The sequence below is a fragment of the Phyllopteryx taeniolatus genome, chromosome 13 (assembly GCF_024500385.1).
Source record: "Phyllopteryx taeniolatus isolate TA_2022b chromosome 13, UOR_Ptae_1.2, whole genome shotgun sequence".
Classification (NCBI taxonomy): Eukaryota; Metazoa; Chordata; class Actinopteri; order Syngnathiformes; family Syngnathidae; genus Phyllopteryx; species Phyllopteryx taeniolatus.
The window spans coordinates 2,652,501-2,670,864 of record NC_084514.1 but is presented as its reverse complement, the minus strand read 5'-3'; the positions used below and the strand labels follow the sequence as shown (position 1 = coordinate 2,670,864).

The 18,364-nt window shown below is 39.4% G+C and overlaps 1 protein-coding gene across 2 annotated transcripts in view; it reads right to left on the bottom strand.

Annotated features, from left to right (window-relative positions):
- Positions 1–1,947: 1,947 nt before the first annotated feature.
- Positions 1,948–18,364, bottom strand: part of rnf144aa (ring finger protein 144aa) — a 37,749-nt gene continuing 21,332 nt past the window's right edge. For both annotated transcript variants that reach the window (XM_061793975.1, XM_061793976.1), the window contains exons 3-8: positions 16,383–16,487; positions 15,645–15,705; positions 12,819–13,035; positions 9,413–9,560; positions 9,031–9,120; positions 1,948–5,820 (exon numbers count right to left, since the gene is read on the bottom strand). In XM_061793975.1, the coding sequence (XP_061649959.1) occupies positions 5,689–5,820; positions 9,031–9,120; positions 9,413–9,560; positions 12,819–13,035; positions 15,645–15,705; positions 16,383–16,487 (753 nt within the window). In that variant the 3' untranslated portion in view covers positions 1,948–5,688. The remainder of the gene's footprint in view (positions 5,821–9,030; positions 9,121–9,412; positions 9,561–12,818; positions 13,036–15,644; positions 15,706–16,382; positions 16,488–18,364) is intronic.

Here is an 18,364-nt window from a genome sequence, read left to right as displayed (position 1 = left end):
TGACTACATGCCTCAGGTTTAAAACACACTGTTAAAAAATCATATTCATCACTCAAGTGATGCATTTGAGTCATGTTGAGTCATGTTGAAAAGAATAAGAATTAACACATAACATTATAACATAAGCTGTTATAAATGTGAGGGTTTACAAATTTCACCCTATTATAACAATCAAGACACTTGAAAAACACCATACAAATATGCCCTCTAGTGGTAGCTTTTGTGCGTGAGCAGCAGAATTCCCTGTAAAGTGAAAATAAAAAGGTCCTATAAATTTGACACACCACAGAGAAGTGTTGTTCTCAAGCCCGACAAATTGGAATTAATACAAACAATTGCCAAGTACATGTCATCATTCCTCAAAATGGTGGTTAGAACTGAGAAATTCTCAGCTCAGACACTGCTGTCGTGTCAGCTGGATGTGCTGAAAACACACCCCACTCTGCTTTGACCTGTCACTCAAATAGATTTCTATGTCTAGTTTACGCATAGACATCCCTATATGTTTGACTTAAATATATCCGCGAAAGCTTCTGGTACCTGGAATATATCCCGCTGAGTTGTTGCAGTATTTTTCCACGCCGTGACTGCTCAGTGCTAGCTGCTAGCTAGCTTGCGGGCTAGAAGGTTTCCGGACACCATGGACTGGGGACGTCCAATAACTCGCCCCACTCGGTTTTGTGTCGTGTGTGGACTGACATAACGGAGACACTCCAGGGAAAGTTAACCGTTTATTAAACACAGCGCCACACGTTATTTAGCCTGTGGCTCACATAACAGACATTTGAGCACAATACGTCCTGCTGGTTATAAACTCCACAATGCTTTGCGTTTCAACTTTTTACAGTATCCTGAATAACAAAATACATTGCACTTCGGAATATAGATAATGACACCGAGCTGTTCTTTGAATTGTGAAGCTACATTTATCGAGTTGAAGGCATACATAGCTTGCTAGCTAACTGCATGCTGTAGTGGTAGAAATGTAATTAAAACTAAATAACTCACCATTGTGCCGGTTAGCCACTGATGGATTGAAGGCACTGATGGATTTGAAGGCGCTCAGTACTTCTAGTGGGGGAGGGCCGACTCATGCCACATTTTAGCCACGCCCCAAAGAAGTCCTGACAACTGAAATGGTAAAAAAATTTAGTGCATTGGTCTCAGTCTTTGTACGTTGTCAGCAATTATCTTCACTTATAATGTATTTAGAAACAAATCTTTGAATTCACTTTACAGGGTCTTTCAGGATACTGTAAAAGTACCCTGCTACTACTACTCCATTACTACTACTTCTACTACTACTACTACTAATAATAATAATAATAATAGCAACATGGAGAACTAGTGGTTAGAATGAGCAATCAACTGTGCTACTGTATTATTAACTATTTGCACTTACCGTAAACTTGAGCAGACTATTCTTTAAGAATACAGTGAGGATAGGCAATTTAGAAAACGGATGGATGGTTATTATAAATATACTTCACGTTATTATTCAGGTTTTCTATACTTTATCTAATTTACTTTTACACATTGAATTTAACTTCCTGAGATGAACATGAATAACTAGAAAAATGACAAAAACAGAAAAACCATCCACTGGTCCGAGTATATACATATATATATATAAATATATATATACATATACAAATATATATATACATATATATATATACACATATACATATACGTATATATATATATATATATATATACACACATATACATATATATATATATATATACATATATATATATATATATATATATACACTTGAAGCTATTATCATTATTGTGAGTAGGCGTTAAGTTTGTGCAGCCATGCTCAATGGCTCAGTGAGTTGAACGATTTTTACCAACAGAGGGAACCAAATCCCAGTATCAATACGTCGGCAATACGACGTTTATACAGTAGATTGTTTTGAAAGAAACATGCGAAGAGGATGAATCACAAAAAACATTTAATATCTGGTATCACAGTGTTAGTGGAACTGTAGATATACTGAACCTAATTCATACAGAACTGATACAGATGTCATCTTTTGTTAGCAACCAGGTCAGTTGTCATTTTGCTTTTATTAAGCTTAACAATGAAAGCACAAATCCAAGTATTTTGTGATTTAAGTGGATTAAAAAAATAATAAAAAAAAAAAAACAAGACAGACTGAGCCTAACCACGGGATGGAGGTAGGCCCACCAAAAATGCATAAACTATGGGAGATGTTTTTTTTAAGGCCAAAACATTAGACATTTGAGATAAATCATGCGGCTTCATCCAATGACACATTGTAAAATACATATTGTGAGGGCTTAAAATGCTTTTCTTTTTTTACATTTACTCTGCATTCAACCATTTCAAAGCAAGCCCTATACTTACAGCTGTGCTGATGTCTAATCCACCTGTAGTATGTTTTAGTCCTGATTGGCATAATGAGTGTGATTGTGGAGTTTGGCCCTTTTTTTTTGTTTTTGTTGCATATTCAATTGTGTAACTGTGCAAGCAAACAAAAATGTCATTTATGAATGGAGGGGAAAAAAAAAAATCCTCAATGGGAACGGCCAGGATTTTATGACGTCATTGGAGCCTGCTCATCTCGTAAATGTGACATTCTTGTATTTGAATAATCCAAAATGTACTTTTTAGTTTCAATAGCCCTAAATTGTACAACAATACACAAAAATAAAATAAAAATAAAAAAATTCAACAAAAAAAACAAAACACAAAGTATCTTTTGAAGGCTATCTCCATTAAACACACCAGGCACCAGAACCACACAAATGACACCTCCATATGAGCAACTAAACCCCATATACAGTGCAGCGTTCACATGAAAGAAGCAGTAGATATTTCCACCCTGTAAAAACTGGCATTACATTACAAATACATAGTTAAAATGCACATACAGTAGACAACTCCTGCCCTTCTTTATAGGAAAACTGCTTGGCACGATTGTCATGGAGAAAAAAAGAAAAGAAAAAAAACAAACTATAAATATTCCAGAATTAAATCACCTTCAGGGGGAGAAACCACAATTTAACTGTTGAAAAAGGTTTCACAAACTGTCATATATCATGCTTATACACTAGTAAAAAGGGCTACACGAACTTAAAGCGACTAATATGAAGAAGGATCGATCTGTGAGGATGAGAGCTGCAGATGTTTGAGCTACTTTCAAGCTTAAAATAGCTACTGATATCGAACATGTGACCTACTTTTTGTTTGTTGATGTAACTGTAGACACTTTTAAGTAAATGCTACATTAACTCCACCAGAATGATGGTAAATACAAGTGCATTACTGTAATGCAACAGTGGAAATATAAGAGTATGTCCGTAAAAACTCTAAAATCAAAGATGAAATTTTGGGGGGGTAAATGTGACTAAAATTGTGCAGTCCCAGCAAAGTGATCACTAGATAGGAATGGAGTTGTGGCGTGGATTATTTTGTATTAGTCAAGATCAATGGGACAATAGTTTTTGTTTGTTGCCTTTTAGCAATTAACACACGAATAGATCATAATTTCTTCCAACTTACTGCACTCCAATGATTTTAGATTAACTTTAAAAACATATTTTTAAATAAATGGCATGGTATGGTATTGGATTGGGCGTTAGCCAGTGAATAAGTCAATATTCTTGCTTCATGTACATGACAGATTCCTGGAAGTTTGTAGATGATCATTTGAGAATAGTGTCGACTTGAAACCAACATCCCTGGTCAAACAGCCTTTAAAATCAATAGGGTTCCTGCTTGTAATGGGTTGGGTCACTTTGCTGGGACTATGAAAATGTGACTAATAAACTAAATTGACAGAAACTGATGAATGATGAGTTCATATATAGAAAAGCTATACCATATTTCCTCACATAGTGGATGGGGGTGTTTATTTATATTATTGGAGAAAATACCAGACCTCCATTAGGATAAGGCATTCATTCTTGGGAGGTCGATATTTGTATAAATGTTGCTTTTGTCAGTGGACATCCAATCGTTGTTTCCCCCCCAATGCAAATTCATTTTGGGGTTAAAATGTTCAACGTTTACATGCCATCTCAGCAGATGCCATTTCTGCTCTGGAAGCAGTTTCTATACCACGTTAATAATTAGCGCCACAAGCTTTTTTTTTTTTTTTTTTTTTTCCCCCTTGAGAGGGGGGGAGAAATACAGTGATTCAAATCCACTACCTGTATATAAAAGCAATGATATGCCAAATGCATGTGTAGTGGTGTAGTGTACTTGTTGTCAGAGATCAATCGACGCACATTTAAATGAAGGGGATGTACAAACTTGCATAGATAAAGTCATACATCAGAGCAGCTTCATAGCGAGGTTCCCTAAAATGGAACATTCGCTAATATTAACTGTATAGGCTCTTCTGTTGCTCCTGGTTAGGGAGTAGATGCTTGTTGCTGGAGGTTTAACTACCAACAAGACAAAACATTAACACTCGGACCACTAACGCGCAAGTTTGCAATTTGGGCTATTACATCTCCATGAGTGGAAGATCTGATTGCGTGCTGTGATGTTTAAACGGATGGGAATCAGTGCTCCTCCTCTTGAAGATTTGAACTGAAGGCCCTTGTTAATACAGAACATTGATTCTTGATTCTCCCCCCTCCACACACACAAGTATGGCTATTAACAGAGTTACATATGAATGACATCATATAATCGGCAGAACACAAAGGTTGACACTTGGAAAGATCTTTGTACACATTTTCGCTGGGATTATATATTTGGATTTACCACACAGAGGGAAATGGCTGCTTTTGGCTATTCTCAATCTTAAGGCTACCGTTTCTGTTTTGGCTAAACCACCACTTGGGGGCCCGGTGTATTAAAGGAGCGACATCTCTGAGAGAAACATGGATTTGGAATTAAAAACAAAAAATGTCTCTCTGATTGGAGTTTGAGTTGACACTGAATTTGATAAAGGGGAGTGCCACTCTACAATGACAAATGTGCACATTGAAGTGGCGATCTCCTTGAAAAACACACATTCATTAAAGGTTTGGAAATTCTTAAAAGTACAAGACAGTACGTACAGCAGACACGACTCAGTTCTATTAAAAGCGCGAGGTTATAAAACAATGACATCATTGAAGGGGACGCATTGTACTGAGCTGAGCGTAGTACTCGCTACCTCAGCCACCAACATGACAAATAAATCATATTGATGTGTGCAAATTGAGTGAGCGCCGAACATGCGTGGTGCGCCTCTAATGCTACTGGACTGAACCTGTGGAGCTACAGCAGGTGTGGTGGTGGGAAGCAGAGGGCGGCTTCAGGTCAGTACAATAAGACAAGAGCAGTTCTTTATCTATACAAGACAGACAGTATCTCATAACGTTTGTGATGTTCCACCAACAGCAATCACTTCAAGCGGTGCCAATTTGGTCCCCCAAACTACCAACTTACGACAAGTCTGACCCGTGGGGGGCCTTTGACCCTGCACCTGTCTCTTCAGGGCTCGCTTATCTACCATGCAGAGCGATGGATCCCAAAGCAGCCTGGGCTTCGTGCAGGCTCAGCCCAAAAATATGAAGCACTCAAAGCTGGTGGGAGGAGGATAACAAAAACAGCGTGAAAATAAGATGAAAGGGAGGCAACATGAAGATGGGCCTATCCTTTGGCCGGCTTTCCACATCATCTGCTCTCGGCGGCGGTGCTCTCGGCGGCGGCATTTAGGTGGGCAAAGGGTCGTCGTCGCCTTTACTGCACTTGCACTTGCAGCACAGGATGATAGGAGTGGCCAGGAGGAGGAAGGGGGAGGCGACCAGCAGGAGTAGGCCAAACCCAGCAAAGATCCCCACCACCTGCAAGGAGATAAAACAAGCTCTGACCAAGCTTAAGCAGGGTACACAAAACCGATAATAGAGATGAACTCGACAGCAATTCCCTTCCTGCTAATCAAAGTTAAAAGCCCTATTATCATGTCTCCAAAGGTTTATCCTGACATAGTATTGCTTTTTTTTTTTTTACCTAACCAAATGTTACAAATCAGTATACATAATATACAGTGAATATATAAAAAGGCTACACACTCCTGTTCAAATGTTCAAATACACACATATATATATACATATACACATATACATATACACATGTATATATATACATATACATATACACACATATATATATATACATATACACACATATATATATATACATATATATATATACACACATATATATATATATATATATATATACACACACATACATATTATATACACATACATAAATATATATATATATTTATATATATATATATATATATATACACATACATATTATATACACATACACATACATAAAAGTGTGAGCTAGTCAGTTACATGACCACAAGAGGGAGCCAGACACTCGCTACCTTGGAGACACAAATTGTGACTGCAGTCAGTCACATATAACTGCCACTTGTAATACTACAATGCCATTGCTCCTCTTTTTGAGGTCAGACATGGGCCTTTTAGCCCCACCTTTTAAGGAGCAGAATGTTCTTTACACTAAAACAAAGGGGCTTCTCTTTTACAACAGATGATCCATATCAATTGAAGTTGCCAGACTGAGGCTGTATTCAGTTTGGCAAAGTTGTGCTGGTGCGTCATTTGTATGTATGAGGGAGTGAGAGGAGGATTTGGAAAAGCAAGGGGTTGAAATGAGGAGAGCCAAACAAAGACACGCACATATACGCATGAACGCTATGAGCAAGTGATGCCGTAGCTTGCGTTCCACCAGCTGAACTGTAATTATGTGACTCAGCCTGCCCCACTGGGCAACAGATGCCACTGTGTATGCTAATAATGACAAAAGGAGGAGGCTGGACAAAAGGGACACAGTACCCTATGAGTATCTTTTCTAAGCAAGCAAAAGATGGAAAATATATTTCAGTTCAAACAAATGTGCTATGTGGATGCAAAATCAGTTTCATCTGGATCCAATCCGGTTAACGATTTAATGTCTTTGGAAAATCTATTTAATGTTCAGATACTGTAAATAAAATCTGAACAGAATACATAGTAATTTTAGTTTTTAGACATTTTGTTGTTAATTGGTTTGGTAATTTAAAAAAATAAATACATAAAATTACTTCTCACATTTGTAACAGTTAAGTCACATTTCAAATCTAATACTTAACTAAAGTAATCAGCCAAAACTACATAACTGATTTTCATTCAACTTTATGTAGTTAGTTATTGAGGAGAATTGCACAAAAACGACATAACCCAGTTCCATTTAACTTTGAGTCGGTAGTTAGCAGGATCCCACAAAACTACGTAATTGATTTCTGTGTCATGTATGGGCTTCTGTTGGTACAATTATGTATTAACTACATAACCAATTTTCGAAAAAAATCTGAAAAACATTTAACAGTGATGATCAGCACTCAACTGAGTACTATCAGCGTCTTTCTTTGAAGGAAACAACCTACCGTATTTTCACGACCATAAGGCCCACTTCAAAGTCTTACATTTTCTCCAAAATGGACGGGGCGCCTTATGTGTGCACCGAGTTCCAAAATCTGTAAATGTTGTGTGACGATGAGCGCTCCGCTTGACTGACTGGGAGCATTTCCTGTCGACGCGCTGCTTATATAGAGGAAAGGCGGACGTGACTGAGGACAGCATGCAGACGTTAAAGGGTGTGCGTGAAGGAGGACGCTAAAGGCATGCCGCCAGTAGGTATATAGTATGTGCATTGTGCAAAACAACATCGGTTTAGCTAAAGACCCCCGAAAATGGCACCTACGAAGAGACACGCTTACGAAGCACAGTTTAAACTGCAAGCTATTAGTGACGCGGAGGAACATAGGAATCGAGCAGCCGCGAGAGAATTCATGATGAACGAATCCAGGGTTCGCAAGTGGAGGAAGCAGGAAAACGAGCTTCGCCAAGTCAAGAAGACGAAGCTGAGTTTCCGCGGAAACAAGGCGAGGTGGCCCGAGTTGGAAGACCAACTCGAGCAATTGATTAATGAGCAAAGAACAGCCGGGAGAAGCGTCTGTACAGTCACCATTCGACTGAGTGCAATAACTCGGAGCTTGCCATCATTCCGGGAGGCTTGACGAAGGAACTTCAACCGCCGGATAATCGGTGTAAACACGGCGTTCAAAGTGAAGTTGCGAGCGGCGTGCGAGCGATGGATGACCGATGGCGAACACGGCTTTACTAAGACTAGGAGGCAGCGCCGGGCGAGTTACGCCACAATTTGTGAATGGATTTTGGATGCTTGGGCTAACGTGTCTGCTTGCACTGTTGTTCGAGCTTTCGTAAAAGCCGGCATAATTTCTGAGGAGCCGCACAGCAACGAGACTGACTCCGACAATGACGAGAGGGAACCTGGCGTGTTTGATGGACAACTTGCCAAGCTGTTTGTTTCGGATACATGAGACGAGGACTTCGATGGATTTGTGGATGAGGATTGATCAAAAAATAACGTGAGTACATTGTTAAATACTTCAATAAAGTACAACCGAACTCAGTTTTGTTCCCACTGCCTTTTTAAACACATTGTCTTAGCGTGCATGGATGCTACTGTATGTTTTAATCTGGCGTATGTTTTACCATGCCTGCGCCCAATAATACGGTGCGCCTTATGTATGTGTTAAATACAGAAATAGACCCTGTAACCGAGACCTTTTAATACGGTGCTCCTTATGGTCGTGAAAATGCGGTAATTTTAGCTATTACTATTCATGATCAACGCTGTTCACTTATTGATTTAGCAAAGTTTTTAGCCTTAGTGGATATAAACTTCTTGCTTTATTTTCTAGCCGATAGGTCGAGCAGAACCTTGGTTATGTAAACCTTGCGAATGTGTGAAAAGGTGCATATAATTGGCTTAGGATGGAGATGGCAGAACACAGAGCAAGCTGTCCTTTTTCTTCCATTGTGCTCTAAAGATAATGTAGACGGAATGCACGTGTGGCAGCTCAGGCGTGCGGAGAGAGCGAGAGAGGTAGCGCACGTGCATAACCACTCTGTGCCCTTAAGAGTGCGAGCCAGGGGAGGAGCGTTTCTCACCTGTGTTCTGTGCCAGATAACAGATGCCCTGGAGTGGCCCAGTTTGTTTCGACAAGGCCCTTTGTCATAGTGGATCAGGAGGAAGTCGTCCTGTCATACACACACAGGAACACAATGCAGATTACATTGGAGAAGTCTTGAAATGCGTGGGTAACTGTTGTGCAAAACTAAATAAATGCTATTTAAGGAGGACCCACGTAATCCAGATGAATGTTCTTGTGCAACTGCTATTACATAAACTGCAACAATCTCCTCTATCAGTCAGTCTCATGATAGATTTCAGAGAAATAAACATGCAATGACATCTTTTTCCTTGCTTATCAAGCTGCATCTTCTTGGAAAAACCGTGTCGGAATTATTAAGAGTGTGAGGGTCAACTCACATCGAGGGATTCCAGGCAGTACCAGCAGAAGGCGTGCTTGCAGTTCTTGCACATCATCTGTGCGCAACCCTCGTCTCTCTCGATGTACACTTTGCATTTAGGACAGCGCTTGATCGGTGCGTCGTCCTCGTCATTCTTATAGAAAGAGCTGGAAGAAAAAAGACAAGCCTGTAATTTATCCTAGGCTCTATGCATTTTTATTCTCGTGTATTTTTGCCCGATCAACACTTCAAATAATCGTGAATAATGGCTCTTTAGACATCTTCATGTGCACTTTGAGTAGGGTGATGAGCGACTTCTGCCACTTGGACTACCTAAAGAAAACCAATACAATATAAGAATTCTGTCTTTAAAAAGATAAAATTGCATTTTCTTCATATAGTGGCAAGAGGGGACCCTGCATATCTTATAGGTTATAAATACTATTTTTTTTACTTGTTTTATTTATTTAACCTTTATTGATCCAGGTAAGGATCAATAAAGATTTTAGATCAATAAAGATCAATAAAGAGAAAAGATTTTCATTCGCATTGCCAACCTGGCTGCCCACAGCAGAGTAAACCAAAGAAAAATAAAAGCAAATATATACTGTATACAACAAACTGTGCAATTTCATATAGTAAAATATTTACATAATAAATTACAGAACATGGTTAATAAAAAGGTACATAACAGGTTACAAACTGGTGCAGCGATCATGTACAGTATCCCTCAGTAACTTTTTAATAAATGATACTGGAAAAAATGAGGTGAGTTTGTTGCAGAGTGTTGCAGTCATTTGGGGCACAAAATTCAAAAGATGATCGACCAAAAGTAGTGCGGACCTTGGGAATGAAGAGGTAAATAAAACTGCTGGAACGGAGAGTGCGAGTGGTGGTATGCATACCGAGCAGAGAGCGAAGATATGGTGGGGTCTTGCCATTGAGTGTTTCATAGATCGAAATGGACCAGTGACTTTATCTGCGTGAGTGAAGATAGGGCCAATTAACCACGCAGTACAGTTCATAGTGGTGGGCGTTGGAGGGAGCACCGATGACAAAGCGGATGGCAGACTGGTATATAGTGTCTAGCTTGGGGAGGAGAGTTTCTAAAAGCGGATCTAAAGTATACACTGTAATATATCTCTGTAACCTATGATTGGGAGGACTTTAAGGAGAAGCAATTTAGCAGCGCATGAAACGTGACAAAGATCATAATCATTACAAAGTAAAACTATTCAATTTAACTCTCAGTGAGTTATTTACATTCCCTGAAAGTGCAAGACAGGATTGCTCCACTTTTCTGTGCACCAGATCTTGTTCTCTACAAACACCAATCAAGTAAATTCACTTTAGCATATATGATTGGCAGCTTTTAATATTGTTTTGCACTAACCCAGTAGCTAAACACGGGTCAAGAGCAGTGTGTGTATACAACATTTTTAAATAAAGCCAAAATATTCCTCAATAATTTCAATATTTCAAAGCTTGCTTGATAAGGTGCCCGTTTCGCTAAACATTGATCTTAAAGTCATGATAAAAGGTCAAGTCTGCAAAGAATCAGCTTGTAGCCGATGAATGTCGTTCTAAGAGTAGACTTGTTAATCCTCTCTGCCTCCACCGTGGCCTCTGATAGAGGAAGCCTGACAGGCCTAATGACGTTTTCCACAGTAAGAGGATATCACAGAGAAATAGGTCAGCTGCATGGGGTGCGTCTCGGGGCAGCCCTCTTCTGGAACCCCTCCATGCTGAAAATGGGCAGAGTGCCCAGGTGGGACCGCATTTTAGTTGTAGCAGATTGTTTTATGCCTTCTTCTCAATTTAAGATGGAGCACTGGCAGATTCAGCAAGGCTGGCTGTCAGCCTAAAACTATGGATGCACTTCATGAATCCAGCACTTTATTAACAAATGTCACTAAGGTAAGCGGCCAGAGTATGACGTATTGATTGCTACTTGTCAATATATTTGATGTCTCTTTTGAAGTGGAATAAATTATGCTGGTTGTCAAGCGCAGTTTTATTATTATTGCAATGCAAGGTGCTTAGTGGTGAATACAGTAGAATTCAGTCATAATTTGATTTAATCATTCTTATTTTAACAATTTATAACGATAATGGTAAAAATGTACCCTTAATGTACTGTAAATCCTTAAAGTCCTTGACTATTCCCAAATTTTGTACAGACAGCTTTTTTTCCTCCATGTTTCAGATTGAAAAAAACAAATAAATTATGGATACATGTTTTTCATTGCACAAGATAGGACATTTCCTTTAAATTTCTGGAAATGTTCTGTCAAAGTGTAGCCAAGAAATGTTGGAAATATTAAGTTGGAGACTTTCAACTGGAATTCGTTGACTAACCTACAATTCTGTAAAATTCGATTTAATTTCTGTAAATTCACATATTCCTATTATGTCTCATTTTGAACATCAATACTTCTTTGAATTGAGCAGCCCTATGGGGCAACAGTTGAACAGTGACAATAGATTTTATTGCATACAATTTTATTTTGGGCTTGTTTAAGTTTTTTTTTATTTTATTTATTTTTTAATTACTTTTTACACGCTATTATGTTTACAATGGTTTTATTCATCCATCCATTTTTATCAATAGCTTGTTGGAGCCAGCTGACTTAGGGTGAGAAGTTCATTCGATATCATGTGTTTGTGTTGTTTTTTTTCATATTTGATGAGTTTTACATTTGAAATAAAAAAAAAAAAGTTTTCTTTATAGTCTCTGTTAAGTAGGTTATTAAGATGTGAGCAGATGTTTCTGTTATCACAGTAGACATTCTTTTGACACAGGAAGGTGTTGCATGGTCTTTGTTCAGTTGACGTTTTCAAATCAGAGAAAGAGATTAGGAAGACCTCATAACATTTTTAACATTTAAGTTGTGTAAAAAATATTCTCGATATTTGCTTGGAAAGTTTTGAACTGTAAAATTACCATGAACTTAGCAACACTATTGGACAGTGACAATACAGTATATTGTAGTTGCACTAAACGCAATTTCAGTTAAAAGGGGATTTTAAAAAAAACCTAAAGAAAAACTTTTGTTATTTTGCCTGCAATCCCTATCCTCATCATATAAAAGAGACATGTTGTTATGACTCGAACACAGTTTTCCTGGCCAAAGAAGATAAATGTTGGGTGAAAACAAATATACAAATTACAAAAGTGTGTTTTATTTATCTTCTTTGTTGAATAGATTATCAAGATGGGAGCAGATTTTAGTTGTTATCACAGTAGAAATTCTTTTGACACATGATGCGTCTGTGTATGGTGTTATTGTTGGTTCTCATGTTCAGTTCCAATTTGAAAATGAGATCCTGAGATTATGTTTGACCTAATTTAAAATATTTAGTGTTGAGCAAAGGTCACACATTTCTGTTTGACATCACAACAGAAGATTGTGAAGAAATTGTACCTGTTCTCTCCTGGCAGGAAAGAGGTGATGGGAAGGTTGTTCTCAGAGCAGGCCTGACCAGGGTGCCAGTTGGTCTTGCAGGTTGAACAGAATTCAAGTGCGCAAACGGCACACTGGACCAGCTGGGGCAGCAGCGGAGAATCGGCCTCCTTCAGTTGGCACACAGCCTGGCATGTCGAGGATGGACACCACGTCCGGCAAGGGTCCAACAGCACCTCTTATTGTACAAAATGAACAGGCCACCATCATTTAGACACATCCTCTAAGAATGATACATTTACACACACCACAAAATTTTTTTGCTTAATTACTAGTCAAAACGCATGTCAACAGTTTTAAAATGTCCCCAATAATGTTTCAAAGGTTAATCAGCAAAGGTTTATTTTGTGCATTGCTGAGAAACAACATTTAAGACATGTTAGCATTCAAAGCTAGAAATAAAAATGTTAAGTAATAGGGGTGAAACACAAAATCGATATTTGCTATATATTGTACTGTCGGTTATGGCTTCCTGAATCGCCCTAAGCTGAGGTCCAGAGACGTGACACAAAAAGCATGATCGAGATGGGAAAAGAGGAAGAAGAGCAGGGCAACAGGCGAAACATCTTCCACGACCGTGAAGCGAGCCCCCCCACACCCCATCTCCACATTAACAGGTACTACAGCACCGCAGTGGTAAAATCTAAACAACGAAACCACAGAAATTCTTCTTGGGGCAGTGGTAAATCCAAGGGCATTGAGCACACTGCCCTCTATATCCATGGAGATGAAGTAGAGAGGGTGGAAAGCTTCAATTTTCTCCAAGTCCACATCTCGGCAGACCTTACTTGGTCCACCAACATCTCCTATCAGGTGGGGAAAGCATGTCAAACACTTAACTTCGTCAGGCAACCACACCAAGCCCAGTTCTCCCAACAACTCCTGATAAACCTTTATAGATCCACAATGGAGAAACTCCTGACTGTTGCACAAATTGGTTCAAGCAGCTGTACTGCAAAGGTCAGGAGGTACCTGCAACAGTTGGTGAAAGCACCAGAGTGGGTGGTTGGCTGCACACAACCCACCCTCAGGGACACCTACACTGGCAGACTACTATGGAAAGCCAGTGGAATCATAAAGCACCCCTCCTAACCCGGACACCCCCCCACCTTGCCTCTGGAAAACACCACAGGACATTAAAGTCTAGAACCACGAGACTCAAAAAACGTTTCTATAATAATTGTGCAACAGTGCTACATTATAGGAACACAAAAAAACAAACAAACAAAACAAAAATGTGCAATACCGTTTGTAGTCACATAACTACCACAGCATAATATGGTCACTCTCCCAAATGTGAACAATTGTTTGTATTGTAATTAAGTGTCTTTTATCTTGTGCTTTTATTTCATTTTTCTTTTTACCTCAATGCTGCAAATTATGAGATGCCTAACTGATTTTCATTGTTCCTGTGACAAAGTTTGAAGCATCTATGCATGCATATGCATGCACAACTGGTCTTAAAAGGTTGCAGCTTGTATAAACAACAAGCATTTCTGTGGAATCCCAGTACTCGTGTGGACATGGTCTTTTTCATGCCACTACACAAACCCGAAAGGTAACATTGTGTACTAAAGAGCGAAGCTATTGGTGTTCCATTTGGCAATATCTTTGTACCTCAGGATTATTTAGTCTCGTTTATGGCCTTTAAAAATGTAATAAAACAAAAACAAAAAAATCTGCTCTTTTTCACCAATCGGCCCCGATTTACGATCACATGATCGGATCTGGACAACTCTACAACCAAGTACTGTGTGTGAAAATACAATCTCCCATGTACTGTCAACACTGCATATCATGGCCGTTCTACGAAACATGTACACACTCCCCAAATGGTGGTTGTTTTTTATTTGTATGCAAAAGAACAACAACAACCAAATGTTTTCTTTTGTCGATCAAATCAAAAGCTTCCAAAATTTAGAAATGTATTCTTTTTATTTCACAGCATTTCATGAATGTCTAAATTTTAGGTAGCGTGCCATTTTTAAACAAGGTGAGAGTTCAAGTAATACTATAACGTTAACATTCAACACCCTGTGTTGCTGTTGTTGTCTCTGGTCATTGACTGGCCCCGTTTTATTCCAAATGTGGTAATTTCATATGCATGTATTCTTCTACCGTGAGAACAAGTTCAACGTACAGTTTGTGCCGGCTGGTAGTTCGGTGAACCCGCAAGTTGAGTGCCTTTAATGCATGACTGTGTTGCTTGGTTACTGTTCTCCATGGCAGCAAGATGTCTCTGCTAATGTGCTCATTTGCACGAAAGCAATTAAAGCAGTCAGTGAAACAACACAGAACGTGCCATCATCTTTCCTGCACTGGAATATAATCACTTTATCATGTAAAATTTAGACTTTCCAACTTTGTTTTCCCCAGACGTGCACAGTTGTCCATGACTAAAACAGCTCAAATTGTTTCGAGTTTTCTAGGATTTTACTAATGAGGAAAGGAAGCAAGATAGCACATGACGCTCATGATGACTGATGCTGCTGAGATCCTCTCTTAACTGCCTCAAGCCCTGCTGTGTGTACGTCACCAGCATCCATGTCCAACGTGTGTAAATGTTTGACTCAGTGCAGCTACACGTGTCCAGCCTCCATTGTAGTCATCCCTTTTGTGTGTCGCTGCGCAACACAGTAGCTGAGGGAGGAGAACGGAGGGGGCTGAGAGGAGTGCACGTGCCTGCGAGACTGGCCGTCACCGAGCACGCCATAGCCCCGCTGAGGCGCATACATGCTAAATAGTGACATCTTTGTCCACTTTTTTTTTTGGGTTGCATTGACTCACCTCTTTCGAACTGAAGCTTCTTGTATCGCTGCATCATCTCTGTGTCCACCATGCACTCAATCTACAGGGCCAGCAGAAAAAGGATTAATGTTCAATTAAATTTATGAATTGAGAGTATTCTTCATTTATAGACAACGAAAAGAAATTATTGAAGAAACAAACAAAAATTGGAAACTTTCACATTGAAGATAAGTAGTTGTAAGATGCTGATCAACCTCTGATTTGTTCAAACAATTTTCAATCATAGGAAATAATGAAAACTAAATTGCTCTAATGGGACATCATACATGACAGCAGTCCATGCAGGTGAAGGAAGGTAAAGTTTTAGGTATGAAGACAGCAGTGTTAATTGATATTAAAAAAAATACGGCTGCTGCGAGCTAAACCACGAGAACCAAAGTGCCAGGAGGATGAAGAGAAGAAAGCTTTGCTCTCATACTGACATTTACACGAAAGCATGACAGGAGCAGCGGTTGTCGCGAGAATTGAAAAAAAGACAGGTAAGATACTACTTTGCTTATTTCATGATAATTCTATGCAAGTTCATGTGCAAATGTGGCACTGTCTTGTTACACATTATTGATGACTACATGAACATTTGTTTGTGCAAAATACAGCTTGCAAAACTAAATTAGGGGACATATTGGATATATTTGATGTCTAAAATCCTAACAAACCTCAGGGCATGTGGTCATAATGGCTATGAGTTATCACAAAGTTAAATGAACGTGTCAATACCTCATTTTCCTGCAAGTGCCCTCTTTTTGGGCAGGCAGAGTCTGGACAGCTAATTGCAGTTTCAAGGCCTTCTTTAATCAAGAGTTCCACATACTGCTTCAGGCACTGCATGTAACACACAAATTATACCAGTAAGAGAGTCTGACACATAGGGAAGATAAATGAATGCAACAAAACAAACAAAACAAAACAAATCATAACAGAAATTAGTCTACTAAGACCATACAGTTCTTCTCTACCCTGAGAATGAAGAGGTCTGATGATGTGGAATGTGGAGGTAGAGATCAGCATTTAGCAGCTTTGTAAATGTGCAGCACATTTTTCACACATAAAGGGGAAATGTTTGTATGAATGTGACACATGGGGAAAAAAAGCTACTTCCTGTTTATTTGTGACCATTTGTGAGAAGAGAAAGGGACATTTTAAATTCCATCAACAAACATGCCTACTATTATGTACTTGAATATATTTTTACTTTCCATTACAGCAGTACTTTGTTTGCTCATTCCCTTTTTTTTATTTATTTATTTTTTTTAAACAGTAACATTTTTAGAGCTGCCAACCTATAGAAATTCACTTCCAGAACAATTTGTCTGATTTTTAAAGAATTTATTAGCAAATACTGGTGCAAAATAGGTATTTTTTCACCTACAAACAAGTAAGATTTCTGGCTCGCACAGATCTGTAACGTCTTCTTTAAGAGGCTCCTCTGTCCTCCACTCGTTACCTGTATTAATGGAACCTGTTTGAACTCGTTATTAGTATAAAAGACACCTGTCCACAACCTCAAACAGTCACACTCCAAACTGCACTATGGCCAACACCAAAGAGCTGTCAAAGGACACCAGAAACAAAATTGTAGACCTGCACCAGGCTGGGAAGACTGAATCTGCAAAAGGTAAGCAGCTTGTGTGAAGAAATCAACTGTGGGAGCAATTGTTAGAAAATGGAAGACATACAAGACCACTGATAATTTCCCTCGATCTGGGTCTCCACACAAGATCTCACCCCATTCATCCATCCATCCATCCAACACCGCTTATCCTGGTTAGGGTCACTGGGCGCTGGAGCCTAGCCCAGCTGACTTCAGGCGAAAGGCGGACTACACCCTGAACTGGTCCCCAGGCAATCGCAGGGCAATATCTCACCCCGTGGGGTCAAAATGATCACAAGAACGGTGAGCAAAAATCCCAGAACCACACGGGGGGACCGAGTGAATGACCTGCAGAGAGCTGGGACCAAAGTAACAAAGGCTACCATCAGTAACACACTACGCCACCAGGGACTCAAATCCTGCAGTGCTAGACATGTCCCCCTGCTTAAGCCAGTACATATCCAGGCACGTCTGAAGTTTCCTAGAGAGCATTTGGATGATCCAGAAGAGGATTGGGAGAATGTCATATGGTCAGATGAAACCAAAATATAACTTTTTGGTAAAAACTCAACTTGTGTTTGGAGGAGAAAATGCTGAGTTGGATCCAAAGAACACCATACCTACTGTGAAGCATGGGGGTGGAAAAATCATGCTTGGGGCTGTTTTTCTGTAAAGGGACCAGGATAATTGATCCGTGTAAAGGAAAGAATGAATGGGGCCATGTATAGTGAGATTTTGACTAGGAGGCAGCGCTGGGCGAGTTACGCCACAATTTGTGAATGGATTGTGGATGCTAGGGCTAACGGGTCTGCTTGCACTGTTGTTCGAACTTTTGCACGGCAACGAGACTGACTCGAACCTGGCGTGTTTGATTGAGAACTTGCCCAGCTGCTCATTTAGGATACAGAAGATGAGGACTTTGATGGATTTGTGGATGAGGATTGATCAAAAAAATAAATTGAGTACATTGTTAAATACTTCAATAAAGTACAACCGAACTCAGTTTTGCTCCCGCTGCCTTTTTAAAAACATTGTTTTAGCGTGCATGCATGCTACCGTATGTATGTGTTAAATACAGAAATAGACCCCGTAACTGAAACTGCGCCTT